This window comes from Oncorhynchus kisutch, unplaced genomic scaffold, assembly GCF_002021735.2.
Source record: "Oncorhynchus kisutch isolate 150728-3 unplaced genomic scaffold, Okis_V2 scaffold4087, whole genome shotgun sequence".
Taxonomy (NCBI): Eukaryota; Metazoa; Chordata; class Actinopteri; order Salmoniformes; family Salmonidae; genus Oncorhynchus; species Oncorhynchus kisutch.
The window spans coordinates 66,489-83,113 of record NW_022266032.1 but is presented as its reverse complement, the minus strand read 5'-3'; the positions used below and the strand labels follow the sequence as shown (position 1 = coordinate 83,113).

The 16,625-nt window shown below is 40.4% G+C and overlaps 1 protein-coding gene across 2 annotated transcripts in view; it reads right to left on the bottom strand.

The window, feature by feature from the left end:
• The window catches only part of LOC109884509 (GTPase IMAP family member 9), a 28,233-nt gene extending 11,608 nt beyond the window's left edge, over positions 1–16,625 (bottom strand). Inside the window, exons 1-2 of one of the 2 annotated variants that reach the window (XR_004209613.1) lie at positions 15,807–16,625; positions 12,790–14,127 (exon numbers count right to left, since the gene is read on the bottom strand). Coding sequence is in view for 1 of the 2 variants with exons in the window: in XM_020476472.2 (XP_020332061.1) it covers positions 15,807–15,837 (31 nt within the window). In the remaining variant the exon portion in view is untranslated. Of the gene's footprint in view, positions 1–12,789; positions 14,128–15,806 lie in introns of those variants that run through there. The other variant, XM_020476472.2, reaches the window with a different exon arrangement.

Sequence of the window (16,625 nt, the reverse complement as noted above, 5' to 3'; positions counted from 1 at the left end):
CTGCAGTATTGCTTATTGTCCTGTAGATCAGGACATGAAGCATATTCTTGATACCTTTTGAAAATAAACATGTTGATGTTTGTGGAAATGTGAAATGAATGTAGGAGGAAATAACACATTAGATCTGGTAAAAAACAAAACAAAGAAATATAATGAATTAGTCGACCCCAGATGCAATTTAGACTTTGGCCACTAGACGGCAGCAGTGTATGTGCAATGTTTTAGACTGATCCAATGAACTATTGCATATCTATTCAAAATGTTGTATCAAGCCAGCCCAAATGTGCCTAATTGGTTTATTAATACATTTTCAAGTTCCTAACTGTGCACTCTCCTCCAACAATAGCATGGTATTATTTCACTGTAACAGCTACTGTAAATTGGACAGTGCACTTAGATTAACAAGAACTCAAGCTTTCTGCCCATATCTGCCCAGTCTACGTCCTGGGATTTTTTTTTATTCTTACAACCTCATGCTAATAACATTAGCCTAAGTTAGCTCAACCATCCCGAGGATGGGACACCGCTACATCACCTTTGTTGGAAGTGAGGCCCGGGAGGCAGCCGCTTCCAAGACGAATGCAAACGCTTTTTACCTGGCTCAAACACTGGCCAGATAATTTAATCCCCTTACTGATAAGTGAGAAAAACTCATTTGATGAGAAAGTTAAAGGTCCCTCCCCTCTGGCCATCTCATCTAATGGGTTTTGAGAAGGAGGAGAGAGCGTGCGAGGAAACAAAGACATATCATTAAGATTCTCCCTAAGGGCTATGAGTACATGTGATTAAAATGACACAGAAGAGCAGAATACATACCAGCACATGATCACCTCCACTATCTTGTCTGGATACTAACTATCTATGAGGAGACCACCGTCTGTCTGGGTACTAGCTATCTATGAGGAGAGACCACCGTCTGTCTAGATACTAACTATCTATGAGGAGAGACCACTGTCTGTCTGGATACTATCTATCTACACCTGAGGAGTGACCACTGACAGTGATTACGAACTTTTGACTCTTTGACCTTTAGTACCCTGACTCCTGACCTCTCATTGGATTGCCGTGTTCATGTTCCAGTCAGAACTAGTAAACTTTGCTAACCTAGGCAGAATTCCCAGATCCCAAGTTTCCCCGTTGGAGGAATCATCTTGCTGTAGGCAAATAAGCTAGTGTGAAAAAATTATATGAATCATTAAAAAGGCCATAGTAGCGTTGTGATTAGAAAACATTTTTAAACCTAAAACGTTTAATTTTCTGTCCAACAAGGTCTTCCTTATCTTCTTTTGTTCAGAACAAGTTGGTTGACAAAGTCATGGAAGTTTTTAACAATTGAACAACTGAACAGCTCTGCCACCTTCCTCTGTGGATGACGTGTATTGAGAAACAGATCTCTACCTTAAGCAGAAAGGTTTTAATGGGGGATTTTGTATTATTATGCTAATTAGATCATATAAAATAAATGTGTGAAGCTTGAATTCAATTGCACACACTATGCATCCATTCTCCCTGTCACAAAGGGATTCATGGCTGATTTAAGATGAAATCGTCAACCCTGTTTTAGTCAACCCTGTTTTAGTCAACCCTGTTTTAGTCAACCCTGTTTTAGTCAACCCTGTTTTAGTCAACCCTGTTTCAGTCAACCCTGTTTCAGTCAACCCTGTTTCAGTCAACCCTGCTTCAGTCAACCCTGCTTCAGTCAACCCTGCTTCAGTCAACCCTGTTACTTTATTTGGCACTTAATAGGCCCTTTGAATGTTAAAATTAGGTGAAATATTAAGTAGTTTTCTTTTACCAAGTTGCACTTCTCAAAAGGCTCCAAATTGGTAGAACTACACAGTTACAGTTTCAAGTCATAAAGATTGAATGAATTAATTGATTTTATTTGACAAATGTAAAATATATTTAAAGTTTCCTTAGCCGAGTAGAATACATGTATATAAAGAAATCACAGATGATTTAAAAACACAATTGTCTAACAAAATGTCCATATTTCCATTTACAGTAGAAGTTCACCTCTTTAACCCTTTTTGAATCACAAATGAATTAAATGACCTCAAAAAGTTATATTTTATTTTATTATTTTTAATCACCTACAGAATACAGTTATTATTGATCACCTAATGTGTTTATTAATTCATCAAGGACATTTAACATTCATATTGTAAATATTACACCACCTTCTTCAGGGTGATGTCAGGACCATGCTTAACATTCGTATTGTAAATATTACACCATCTTCTTCAGGGTGATGTCAGGACCATGCTTAACATTCGTATTGTAAATATTACACCACCTTCTTCAGGGTGATGTCAGGACCATGCTTAACATTCGTATTGTAAATATTATACCATCTTCTTCAGGGTGATGTCAGGACCATGCTTAACATTCGTATTGTAAATATTACACCATCTTCTTCAGGGTGATGTCAGGACCATGCTTAACATTCGTATTGTAAATATTACACCATCTTCTTCAGGGTGATGTCAGGACCATGCTTAACATTCGTATTGTAAATATTACACCATCTTCTTCAGGGTGATGTCAGGACCATGCTTAACATTCGTATTGTAAATATTACACCATCTTCTTCAGGGTGATGTCAGGACCATGCTTAACATTCGTATTGTAAATATTACACCATCTTCTTCAGGGTGATGTCAGGACCATGCTTAACATTCGTATTGTAAATATTACACCATCTTCTTCAGGGTGATGTCAGGACCATGCTTAACATTCGTAATGTAAATATTATACCATCTTCTTCAGGGTGATGTCAGGACCATGCTTAACATTCGTATTGTAAATATTACACCATCTTCTTCAGGGTGATGTCAGGACCATGCTTAACATTCGTATTGTAAATATTACACCATCTTCTTCAGGGTGATGTCAGGACCATGCTTAACATTCGTATTGTAAATATTACACCATCTTCTTCAGGGTGATGTCAGGACCATGCTTAACATTCGTATTGTAAATATTACACCATCTTCTTCAGGGTGATGTCAGGACCATGCTTAACATTCGTATTGTAAATATTACACCATCTTCTTCAGGGTGATGTCAGGACCATGCTTAACATTCGTATTGTAAATATTACACCATCTTCTTCAGGGTGATGTCAGGACCATGCTTAACATTCGTATTGTAAATATTACACCATCTTCTTCAGGGTGATGTCAGGACCATGCTTAACATTCGTATTGTAAATATTACACCATCTTCTTCAGGGTGATGTCAGGACCATGCTTAACATTCGTATTGTAAATATTACACCATCTTCTTCAGGGTGATGTCAGGACCATGCTTAACATTCGTATTGTAAATAGTACACCATCTTCTTCAGGGTGATGTCAGGACCATGCTTAACATTCATATTGTAAATATTACACCACCTTCTTCAGGGTGATGTCAGGACCATGCTTAACATTCGTATTGTAAATATTATACCATCTTCTTCAGGGTGATGTCAGGACCATGCTTAACATTCGTATTGTAAATATTACACCATCTTCTTCAGGGTGATGTCAGGACCATGCTTAACATTCGTATTGTAAATATTACACCATCTTCTTCAGGGTGATGTCAGGACCATGCTTAACATTCGTATTGTAAATATTACACCATCTTCTTCAGGGTGATGTCAGGACCATGCTTAACATTCGTAATGTAAATATTATACCATCTTCTTCAGGGTGATGTCAGGACCATGCTTAACATTCGTATTGTAAATATTACACCATCTTCTTCAGGGTGATGTCAGGACCATGCTTAACATTCGTATTGTAAATATTACACCATCTTCTTCAGGGTGATGTCAGGACCATGCTTAACATTCGTATTGTAAATATTACACCATCTTCTTCAGGGTGATGTCAGGACCATGCTTAACATTCGTATTGTAAATATTACACCATCTTCTTCAGGGTGATGTCAGGACCATGCTTAACATTCGTATTGTAAATATTACACCATCTTCTTCAGGGTGATGTCAGGACCATGCTTAACATTCGTATTGTAAATATTACACCATCTTCTTCAGGGTGATGTCAGGACCATGCTTAACATTCGTATTGTAAATATTACACCATCTTCTTCAGGGTGATGTCAGGACCATGCTTAACATTCGTATTGTAAATATTACACCATCTTCTTCAGGGTGATGTCAGGACCATGCTTAACATTCGTATTGTAAATATTACACCATCTTCTTCAGGGTGATGTCAGGACCATGCTTAACATTCGTATTGTAAATATTACACCATCTTCTTCAGGGTGATGTCAGGACCATGCTTAACATTCGTATTGTAAATATTACACCATCTTCTTCAGGGTGATGTCAGGACCATGCTTAACATTCGTATTGTAAATATTACACCATCTTCTTCAGGGTGATGTCAGGACCATGCTTAACATTCGTATTGTAAATATTACACCATCTTCTTCAGGGTGATGTCAGGACCATGCTTAACATTCGTATTGTAAATATTACACCATCTTCTTCAGGGTGATGTCAGGACCATGCTTAACATTCGTATTGTAAATATTACACCATCTTCTTCATGGTGATGTCAGGACCATGCTTAACATTCGTATTGTAAATATTACACCATCTTCTTCAGGGTGATGCTTAACATTCGTATTGTAAATATTACACCATCTTCTTCAGGGTGATGTCAGGACCATGCTTAACATTCGTATTGTAAATATTACACCATCTTCTTCAGGGTGATGTCAGGACCATGCTTAACATTCGTATTGTAAATATTACACCATCTTCTTCAGGGTAATATCATGAATGCTTGAACCAGGTTATGTAGACAAACAGTGCAATTAGTAGCAACCAATAACAGTGAAGGGTGTTTCATAATTATTATGTTAAATATAAATAATTGATTGAAACTGTCAAAGAAACAATAGTTTATGGTATATTAAATATATTAGGCTATTGTTATCATATGGAAACATAATTGAATATTGTACATAATATTAGCATCAACATACATTATTGTTTAAATCAATTTCACATATTTAATTGTTTCGTATTTCATTTATATTTGTAATCTTTTGGTTAAACCTTAATGCATAATAAGCATCATCAACAGGGGGAACATATTAGGTGTACGCTGAAAAGCCGTAGAAAGAATATATCCATTTATATGACTTGTTCATGAAAGAGAGAATTGTTCATTAAAAGGGCCTGAGATCAAAGTTAATATTCAGGCCACTAGGGGTCAATGTTTTTAGAGAGGATATCCAGTAAGCCTCCCTCTGTAGTAGTAGGATCTCCATGTTACCTCCTCTCCTTGGCAGAGCAACATGCTCAATGCCTGTGTATCTACAGACAGCTATTACTCTGGCTCCTCTACCAATGGTGAGCGTTTTTTCTACAACAGAGGGCGGGGACACCGGGGACAATGTTGAGGACAACACTCCCAGCATGTACGAGGGTTCGGCTCATACGTCAGGGGACGAAGATATCCACTACCACCCCCTGCGACACCGACCAATTGAGACCCAGGACGGGTTCTGACCCTGACATCAGCTCACCTCAGTATTCTCTATAAGGGGTTATGACCCTGACATCAGCTCACCTTAGTGTTCTCTATAAGGGGTTCTGACCCTGACATCAGCTCACCTCAGTGTTCTCTATAAGGGGTTCTGACCCTGACATCACCTCACCTCAGTGTTCTCAATAAGGGGTTCTGACCCTGACATCACCTCGGTGTTCTCTATTAGGGGTTATAACCCTGACATCAGCTCACCTCAGTGTTCTCTATAAGGGGTTCTGACCCTGACATCAACCTCAGTGTTCTCTATAAGGGGTTCTGACCCTGACATCAGCTCAGTGTTCTCTATAAGGGGTTCTGACCCTGACATCAGCTCACCTTAGTGTTCTCTATAAGGGGTTCTGACCCTGACATCACCTCAGTGTTCTCTATAAGGGGTTCTGACCCTGACATCAACCTCAGTGTTCTCTATAAGGGGTTCTGACCCTGACATCACCTCAGTGTTCTCTATAAGGGGTTCTGACCCTGACATCAACCTCAGTGTTCTCTATAAGGGGTTATCATTGTACCCACTGCACACATTGATGACTTTGACGTCCAGATAGATCTATTCAAGTTTTTCCGTAGTCTGAGATTACGTGTGTTCTTTGATAAGAGTGAAACTTACATGACTCCACGTGAAATGTCATCCTCAGTGAGATGTATATATACAGTTGAAGTCGGGAAGTTTACATACACTTAGGTTGGAGTCATTAAAACTCATTTTTCAACCACTCCACAAATTTCTTGTTAACAATCTATAGTTTAGTCAAGTCGTTTAGGAATTCTACTTCGTGCATGACACAAGTAATTTTTCCAACAATTGTTTACAGATGGATTATTTCACTTATAATTCACTGTATCACAATTCCAGTGGGTCAGAAGTTTACATACACTAAGTGGACTGTGCCTTTAAACAGCTTGGAAATGACTTTAGATGCTTCTGATATGTTAATTGACAGAATTTGGATCAATTTGAGGTGTACCTGTGGATGTATTTCAAGGTCTACCTTCAAACCCAGGGCCTCTTGGTTTGACATCATGGGAAAATCAACCGACCTCAGAAAAACAATTGTAGACCTCCACAAGTCTGGTTCATCCTTTGGAGTAATTTCCAAATGCCTGAAGGTACCACGTTCATCTGTACAAACAATAGTATGCAAGTATAAACACCATGGGACCACGCAGCTGTCATACCGCTCAGGAAGGAGACTCGTTCTGTCTCCTAGAGATGAACGTACTTTGGTGCGAAAAGTGCAAATCAATACCGGAACAACAGCAAAGGACCTTGTGAAGATGCTGGAGGAAACAGGTACAAAGTATCTATATCCACAGTAAAACGAGTCCTATATCGACATAACCTGAAAGGCCACTCAGCAAGGCAGAAGCCACTGCTCCAAAACTGCCATAAAAAAAGCCAGACTACGATTTGCCACTGGAGATGGGGACAAAGATCGTACTTTTTGGAGAAATGTCCTCTGGTCTGATGAAACAAAAATAGAACTGTTTGGCCATAATGACCATCATTATGTTTGGAGGAATTAGGGGGAGGATTGCAAGCCGAAGAAAACCATCCCAACCGTGAAGCACGGGGGTGGCAGCATCATGTTGTGGGGGGTGCTTTGCTGCAGGAAGGACTGGTGCATTTCACAAAACAGATGGCTTCATAAGGAATGAAAATTATGTGGATATATTGAAGCAACATCTCAAGACATCAGTCAGTAAGTTAAAGCTTGGTTGCAAATGGGTCTTCCAAATGGACAATGACCGCAAGCATACTTCCAAAGTTGTGGCAAAATGGCTTAAGGACAACAAAGTCAAGGTATTGAAGTGGCCATCACAAAGCCCTCAGTCATGTGTGTAAGTGCTGTGCTAGTAGAATGTCCTTCGCTGTAAGCGTGCTGAAATGCTGTTGTCAATTTGTTTACTGTAAAATAGCATTGTATCTGGTCAAACACCATGTTTTCCAAATGTTTACTAAGGGTAGGTAATAGGCTGATTGGTCAGCTATTTGAGCCAGTAAAGGGAGCTTTACTATTCTTAGGTAGCGGAAGGACTTTTGCTTCCCTCCCGGCCTGAGGGCACAAACTTTCTAGTAGGCTTAAATAGATAATATGGCAAACAGGACTGGCAATATTGTTTGCTATTATCCTCAGTAATATTCCATTTAAGTTGTCAGACCTCGGTGGCTTGTCATTGTTGACAGACAACAATAATTGTATCACCTCTTCCACATTCACTTTATGTAATTCAAAATTGCAATGATTGTCTTTAATAATTTGGTCAGATATACTTGGATGTGTAGTTTGCTACTCTTGTCAATGAAATAATCATTTAAGTATTTGGCAATGTTGGTGGGTTTTGTGATAAATGAGACATCTGATTCAATGAATGATGGAGCTGAGTTTGCCTTTTTTCCCAAAATGTAATTTAAGGTGCTCCAAAACCTTTTACTATCATTCTTCAGGTCATTTATCTTTGTTTCATATTGTAGTTTATTCTTCTTGTTATTCAGTTTAGTCACATGATTTCTCAATTTGCAATACGTTTACCAATCGATTGTGCAACCAGACTTATTTGCCATTCCTTTTGCCTCATCCCTCATCCTGCAGGTGTCGATGTCTCTTTAGATACATATCTTATCTTTCACCACGTCTATTATTATCCAATGGAACGATGATGAACTAGTTCTGCATGTTACCACATGTCTATTATTATCCAATGGAATGATGATGGACTAGTTTTGCATGTTTCCAAAAAGGGAAAGAGAAACCGTAGATAACTGCCATGATTAAAAACGGCATCCCTGGAGAAATTGAGGTTAAGTGCCTTGCTCAAGGGCACACGGACAAATGTTTCACCTTGTCTGCTCCTGGAGTTGAACCAGCAACCTTTCGGTTTCTGGCCCAATGCTCTGACCTCAGGTTGCAGTACAGAACAACACTAAGGTGTGTTACAGAGCAGTGCACTAGACAGCTGATGATGCCCGCAAGGCAATTTCCCCATTCACAGAGATCACATTTATAGTAAATACATACGAATGTCTGCTGAAGTTGCATTGTCAGCTGTCTAGTGCTCTAGACCACGTCTTGTATTGAATCCCAGCCTGTGTTTGTCTATAAAGTACAGGATTGAATCCCAGCCTGTGTTTGTCTATAAAGTACAGGATTGAATCCCAGCCTACCTGAGTCGATACAGTATTGGATTGAATCCCAGCCTGTGTGTGGGTATACGGTATTGGATTGAATCCCAGCCTGTGTGTCTGTCTATACGGTATTGGATTGAATCCCAGCCTGTGTGTCTGTCTATATGGTATTGGATTGAATCCCAGCCTGTGTGTCTGTACAGTATTGGATTGAATCTCAGCCTATGTGTCTATACGGTATTGGATTGAATCCCAGCCTGTGTGTCTATACAGTATTGGATTGAATCCCAGCCTGTGTGTCTGTCTGTACAGTATTGGATTGAATCCCGGCCTGTGTGTGTCTATACGGTATGGGATTGAATCCCAGCCTGTGTGTGTCTATACAGTATTGGATTGAATCCCAGCCTGTGTGTCTGTCTGTACAGTATTGGATTGAATCCCGGCCTGTGTGTGTCTATACGGTATGGGATTGAATCCCAGCCTGTGTGTGTCTATACAGTATTGGATTGAATGTTTTCCAGTCGATGACAGTTGGTGACGTGGCACGCAACCATTGGTTGTTACGTCGTCTCGCTTTAGCTGTGTCTCGCATTAGCTGTGGAACGCACCCTTCCTCACTCACACATTCACACACAGCTTCCAGCGCCGCCACCTTCTATTACAACTGTTGTATTTTCAAATCCAAACAATGAGAGCTTTCAACCCCCCAGAAAAGAAAATATTTGAGAGAACCAATCAATGCGTCTGCTCAATTTCTGAGAGAATATTGCTTTAACGGCTTCTTGTCCAGAACAGTGAGTTACAGTTCTTCCTCGTTGTACAGTTTACCACATTGTTTGTGTCAGCCAGGCTGCCTGAAATTTACCACAGGAGAGATAAATTGCACAGTAAACTAATTCATTCTAATTCATTTTTGACTTGTTGTTTTTCTTGGTCCTGTGCCGTTCTAAATCAAACACATACGTGTGAACACCAAAAGTTTTTTCAATTTCAACCTAATTAGAACAAGTATTAAATCATGTAAGTGTGCCAATATTAATGACAGCAACTTGCAACTGCACTGTCATTATGGTTTTGTTATGGTGTTATACAATAGTTATCTGTTTTGCCCTACGACCCCCACAAGTGTCATGGGACTCGTCTGAAGGTAACCCGGTACCGGTAAAAATAATGAATGGAGGTATGGAGGTAGTTCTGTACCTATCCAACATAATGTATGGAGGTAGTTCAGTACCTATCCAAAATAATGAATGGAGGTAGTTCTGTACCTATCCAAAATAATGAATGGAGGTAGTTCTGTACCTATCCAACATAATGAATGGAGGTAGTTCTGTACCTATCCAAAATAATGAATGGAGGTAGTTCTGTACCAACAAAAAAAAACAGGCTAAATATGTGTCAAAAATTATTATAGAATATTTTTTTGTATTTTTTTTCCAGCTTTCTTATATGGCCTAGATATAGGACATACTTCGAAATCTTCTCCTTATCATTTATTTTATGTCTGTCTGTTTTGACTGATAGCCTGAACATCATGGTCACAGATCTGTTCGTGCTCTTTCCAACTCCACTGATCCAGAGAGTGTTGTGTTCAAGGTCACCACTAGAGGGCCCCACAGCCCAAGAACATCGAGTTCAGTTGTTATCAGGTATTTAATACAAACTCCCCACACATACACATACAAACTCCACACACACACACATATATATGCCTTACATATAGGATTATGAAATACAGTAGAAATAAAGTAAAGAGGTACTGTCGAAATACAGTAATGAGGTACAGAAGAAATACAGTAATAAAGTACAGTAGAAATATAGTAACGAAGTAGTGATTTGATAATTCCCGTGAAGCCAGTGTTAAGAGGATACTGGTACGGGTGTTAGGCTCGAGACAAACCATGCACTTGCTGTTTATATCCTCCAAACACTGTCTTAGAGGGCATTATCACTTTTATAACATCAAAGTAGCTGCATATGCATTTGTTTAAACTGTTTTCTTGTGATATTTATTGGATACATCCATAACAATGAGCTAATGAGGCAGGATTTCGCCTGGCATAGTAAATGTGCTCTCTCATCAGGACACTGTTGTTCAGAAGGGCCAACAACACAGCTAACACAATTACTTCAAACTGAAGCTGGAAAGACTGCAAACTAGCTGTACTTCGTTTCATTTGACATTTTTGTTGTTTATATAGATATATATATATCCATAAAAATGTTGCGGTTTCATGATTTTGACTGGCTGAGAAACACTGCCTATCTGTCTCATCCCGACCCCCGAGAGTTTCAATTTTTTTGTCTGTTTGTTATCTCTCGTCCTATAGCTGTTCCTATAGTTTGTAATGCACGATTGCCTATTGAGATCTTTATTGGTTATTTGTAGCACTACTTTGAATGAAATAATAGTATGATGAATGCCCTAATTACTGTGCTTTGGCCCTGGTGCTCCTTACTGAGTGTTAAGTCAGTGATGATTTGAAAGTTAGGTTTAACTTAGGTTAAAGTGGCAATATGTAACTTTTAGGTGACCCGACCAAATTTACATAGAAATGTCAGTTGTAGATCCAGAAGCTTATAAGAAATCCTGCTACGCCCTCCAGTGAACCATCAAACAGGCAAAGCGTCAATACAGGACTAAGAGCGAATCCTACTACAATGGTTCTGACACAAGTCGGATGTGGAAGGGTAAACTATCACGGATTACAAAGGGAAAGTGTTTTCTCCAACTCTTTAGCTGTCATACTATAATTCCACCGATTTCAAAACTTGATCCTCCAGAAAGTTTCCTTCTAAACTGTGCTTGTGTGTAGGTGTGCGGTAGCCACACAGCTCCCTCTGGACTGCCATGCAGAGCACAGAAGAAATATCAGCTCACAGAGAGAAGCACGACGAGATAAAACTTCACTCAACTTTCTAGAGTTTTCCCTGTTAGTTTACACTGTTAAAGTTTACCTGTACTGTGGCAATTGTGATCGAATCAACGCAATATTAGTCACTTTCAATGTAACACACCGAAACAATACAAACTATGCAAGAGATTTAATTGTAGGCAGAACTCATAAGAGTAGGATATTATTGCGCATGACTCAGACCGTTCTCTACACAGACCAGTGCGGCTTAACCAATCAGAGCTGCAGTGGGCCTATATGCAAGGAGACCTTGTTTATGCAGATCTTCCAGCACTACGGGGTGCCTGAGGATATAGTGTCTGATTGAGGTCCCCAGTTCACTTGGAGGGTCTGGAAGGCGTTCATGGAACATCTGGGGGTCTCGATCAGCCTTTACCTTGAGGCTTCATCCCGAGACTAATGGGCAGGTGGAGAGAGTTAACCAGGATGTTGGCAGGTTTCTGAGGTCGTATTGCCAGGATCGGCAGGGAGAGTGTACAGTGTTCGTGCCCTGGGCCGAGATGGCTCAGAACTTGCTCCGCGACTCCTCCACTAACCTCTCCCCCTTCCAGTGTGTACCAGTCGCTCCTGCGGTGTACAACTGGTTCAGGAGCACGGAGGAGACATGGGACGTGTCCATGTTCACCTCCAGCGGGCCGTGCTGCGCCAGCACAGACCATCACCGCAGTGAGTCCCCGGTGTTGACACCGGGGGACCGGGTCTCGACCCGGATCCTACCCCTCCGCAATCCCTGCTGGAAGCTGGGTAAGTGGTTGTGGGGCCATTTAAAGTCCTGAGGAAAGTGAACAAGGTTTGTTATAGGTTACAGCTTCCTCCTGATTACCGTATAAACCCTTGTTCATGTGTCTCTCCTCAGGCCGGTGGTGGTTGGCCCGCTCCAGGAGGTGCCCACATTGAGGGGGACCCGGCGTACTTTGTTCGCTCTATACTGGATTCGAGGCGTGTCGGGCGAGTGGCCTTCAGTACCTCGTGGAGTGGGAGGGGTACGGTCCGGAAGAGAGATGCTGGGTTCCAGTGGAGGACGTGTTGGACCCTTCAATGCTGCAGGAGTTCCAAGGGGGGGGAGCCGCGCATCAAGGGGAGGGTACTGTCACGACTTCCACCGAAGTCGGGTCCTCTCCTTGTTCGGGCGGCGCTCAACATCGATCCATTTTTCATTTTCCACGTGTTTTGTCTTGTTTTTCCTCACACCTGGTTTCAATTTGTTGTTGTGTATTTAACCCTCTGTTCCCCCATGTTTTTGTGTGGGATTGTTTATTTGTAATGCTTGTGAACGTTCCCCGCGAGCGCACGACAGGTTATTTATGTGCCCATTTATCTTGTTGTTCTGGATTCCGTTGGTTTTGTTCAATAAATCTCCGGTTATTACCCAGTTCTGCTCTCCTGTGCCTGACTTCTCTGCCGCCAATTACGCACCCCGCTACACAACCAGCTTTTTGGCTAAAATGTCTTGGTACAAGGTTTTCATGCTACCGTTGACTTTAACCCTTTACACTCGTGGGAATTGGCTTTTATGGATAGGGCTAAATTGAAATGTTTCTTACAGAATAAATATGGAAGGCATAACCATGGGATCATTAAAAGGGAAGAGTTTTGAGATTCAGAAAAAATTATTAGACTTAAGGTGAGGACACCTGACACAAGACTTAATCCAAACGTCAGCCTGGGTACACACTGGTTTAATCAATGTTTCTATATCATTTCAATTAAATTCAATATTTTCAAAAAATAATTGTTTTATATTTTTTTAGGTGACTTAAAGGCAATCTAAAATTCTAAATCGAATAGCTAATTGATCCATAGTATGACATCTTAAAACAATTCAATGTCAGCTTAGAGAGATGATGAAAGTAGAGATAAGAAGTAAGAAACTAGCAGAAAGGTTTCATTTCATCAACCAACTGATAAGACACAGCATTGTAGATAACTAGACCATATACAAGTTGAACAGGGCAGAGTCACGGCTTTGTAGATAACAACTAGACCATATACAAGTTGAACAGGGTAGAGACACAGCATTGTAGATAACATCTAGACCATATACAAGTTGAACAGGGTAGAGACACAGCATTGTAGATAACATCTAGACCATATACAAGTTGAACAGGATAGAGACACAGCATTGTAGATAACATCTAGACCATATACAAGTTGAACAGGGTAGAGACACAGCATTGTAGATAACATCTAGACCATATACAAGTTGAACAGGGCAGAGTCACGGCTTTGTAGATAACAACTAGACCATATACAAGTTGAACAGGGTAGAGACACAGCATTGAAATAACAACTAGACCATATACAAGTTGAACAGGGTAGAGACACAGCATTGAAATAACAACTAGACCATATACAAGTTGAACAGGGTAGAGACACAGCTTTGTACTTCATGGATTTGACTACAGGTGTGACCTGAAATACAATAAACACTGTAGCTGGTGTTGATGGAATGACTCCCTCTAGACTCACAGTCCTTCTCCTCGGGAGATGCATTTCCAGTATGGCTCAATGTAAGCTGTGTGTGTAAAAGTCAGTTTAGCTTACAAAACATTTACTTTGCAACCGCACACCAATGTGATCTGTTGAACTAAAAAAAGGTGATAGTTGTAATATTTGCATAACCCTTGTGATTTAAGGGTATCGATGAGGGTTATTGAATCAGGATCAAATCCTCTGATCTCTTCCAGCTCATTAATGATAGAATGTTCATATGTGAAGGTTACTGAAAGGCCAGTGTGTTTGGCAATGACACAGATTATAAACCGGCCTCCTTCAGCTCTCTCGTCTGCCTCACAGATACCCAGGTGAAGTTCACTCATGCTAAAGGATTCACTCCCTTGCCTTTCAAAAGGATGTTTGTGTTGTGGGAGGTACATGTGGGGTTCTTCTTCTTCCCTATTCCCTTTATAGTGCACTGGGGTTCTGGTAGAAAGTAGTGCACTATTGAGGGAATAGGGTGCCATTTGTGACTCATCGTACATGTGCCAATGTCTCTTTAGATACATATCTTTTACAACATGTCTATTGTTATCCAATGGAACGATGATGAACTAGTTCCGCATGTTTCCAAACAGGGAAAGAGAAACTGTAGATAACTGCCATGATTAAAACAGTCATGAGATGTGCAGGGGTTATTTCAGGTCAGACTCACTAGATGGTGACTATAGTATCTGCTGTTATTTATCCTGTTTCACACTTGTACGTGTGTTTCTCACATGTCCCAACACCCACAGAGAGCTGGAATCTTTAGACAGGGTCAGACATTATCAACACCCACAGAGAGCTGGAGTCTTTAGACAGGGTCAGATGTAATTAACACCCACAGAGAGCTGGGGTCTTTAGACAGGGTCAGACATTATCAAACACCCACAGAGAGCTGGGATCTTTAGACAGGGTCAGACATTATCAACACCCACAGAGAGCTGGAGTCTTTAGACAGGGTCAGACATTATCAACACCCACAGAGAGCTGGAGTCTTTAGACAGGGTCAGACATTATCAACGACATCCCTGGAGCAATTGAGGTCAAGTGCCTTGCTCAAGGGCACAATTTTTAAAAAATCAGGTAGTGGTTTATTATTATTTATTTTATTTATCCTTTATTTATCTAGGTAAGTCAGTTAAAGAACAAATTCTTATTTACAATGACGGCCTACCCCGGCCGCCTATTAGACTTAAGGTGAGGACTCAACACCTGACACAAGACTAAATCCAAACGTCAGCCTGGGTACACACTGGTTTAATCAATGTTTCTATATAATTTCAATGAAATTACTATGAACCAACGTGGTGTAGACGTTGACATGTTCCCAGTGAGATTACTCTGTTGATTTGAAGTGCGTTTTACATTTACTGCACTTTTCTAAGTCTGAAAATACTCTGGATACATTCAGTAACGTAAGAATATTATTGGAAATTGGGTTAGATGCAACATAAGATAAAACATTACAAGGGTTTGAGTGAGAGGTCTAACTGGTGTTTCCAAGCGGCAACACACCTCTCCAAAATGTGAGAGAAAGCTTATTCCATTGCCAAGCTACATGATAAAATACGATCTTAGTGTTCGGGTTTCACAAGGCAATTCAGAGAAGGAGATCGTCATTTTGGGGCTCATATAGAATGGAGTCGAGTTCATTCAGAATACTCTCAAAACTGACATTATAGACAGGTATAAAAGCACAATAGTAGTACTCACTTTGATGATCACTTCTTGCCTTTCTGTTCATCTTCTTCCTTGCGTTTGCACTTGAAATAGCTGCAGTCTGTAGTTTACCAGCTCGTGGTTTTTCTGTAACTCTTGAAATGGCTGCTCTCTATAGTTCGTATTGGCTACTTTACAGGTGTGGCCTGAAGTACACCATCTTGTTTATATAATATTCTGTTCTCTTTTTGGCCAGCCTACTTCAACGGGTGTGGCATGAAATCACACAACAAAAAAGGTTAGTGAGATATACATGGCGGAGGCTCAATCAAGCTCGTCATCTTGACAACTTTCTTATGTCATTCTCGCTGCCACCAAAAGTTAAGTGTTGATAGCAGACAGAATGCGGTCGGAACATAAAATAATTGGCATAAATATTACTCTTACAGAATTTCCACGTGCGCAAGGATATTGGAAATGTAATCAAAGCCTATTGGATGACAAAACATTTTTTTACCACGACAGATTGCTGACTTTTCCTGACATAACATCGGTACAGCAGATCCCCTTATTTGAAAGGGACACTTTTAAATGTGCCTTTAGATGCCATGCAATTCAGTACTCATCTCTGTTCAGGGGTTATTTCAGGTCAGACTCACTAGATGGTGACTACAGTAGCTGCTGTTATTTGTCCTATTTCACACTTGTCCAGGTGTGAGTTGGACATGTGTTTCTTGCAAATCCCAACACCCGCAGAGAGCTGGGGTCTTTAGATAGGGTCAGACATTAACGGCATCCCTGGAGCAATTGAGGTTAAGTGCCTTGCTCAAGGGCACAATGAAAAAAAAATCAGGTAACAGTTTATTATTTTTT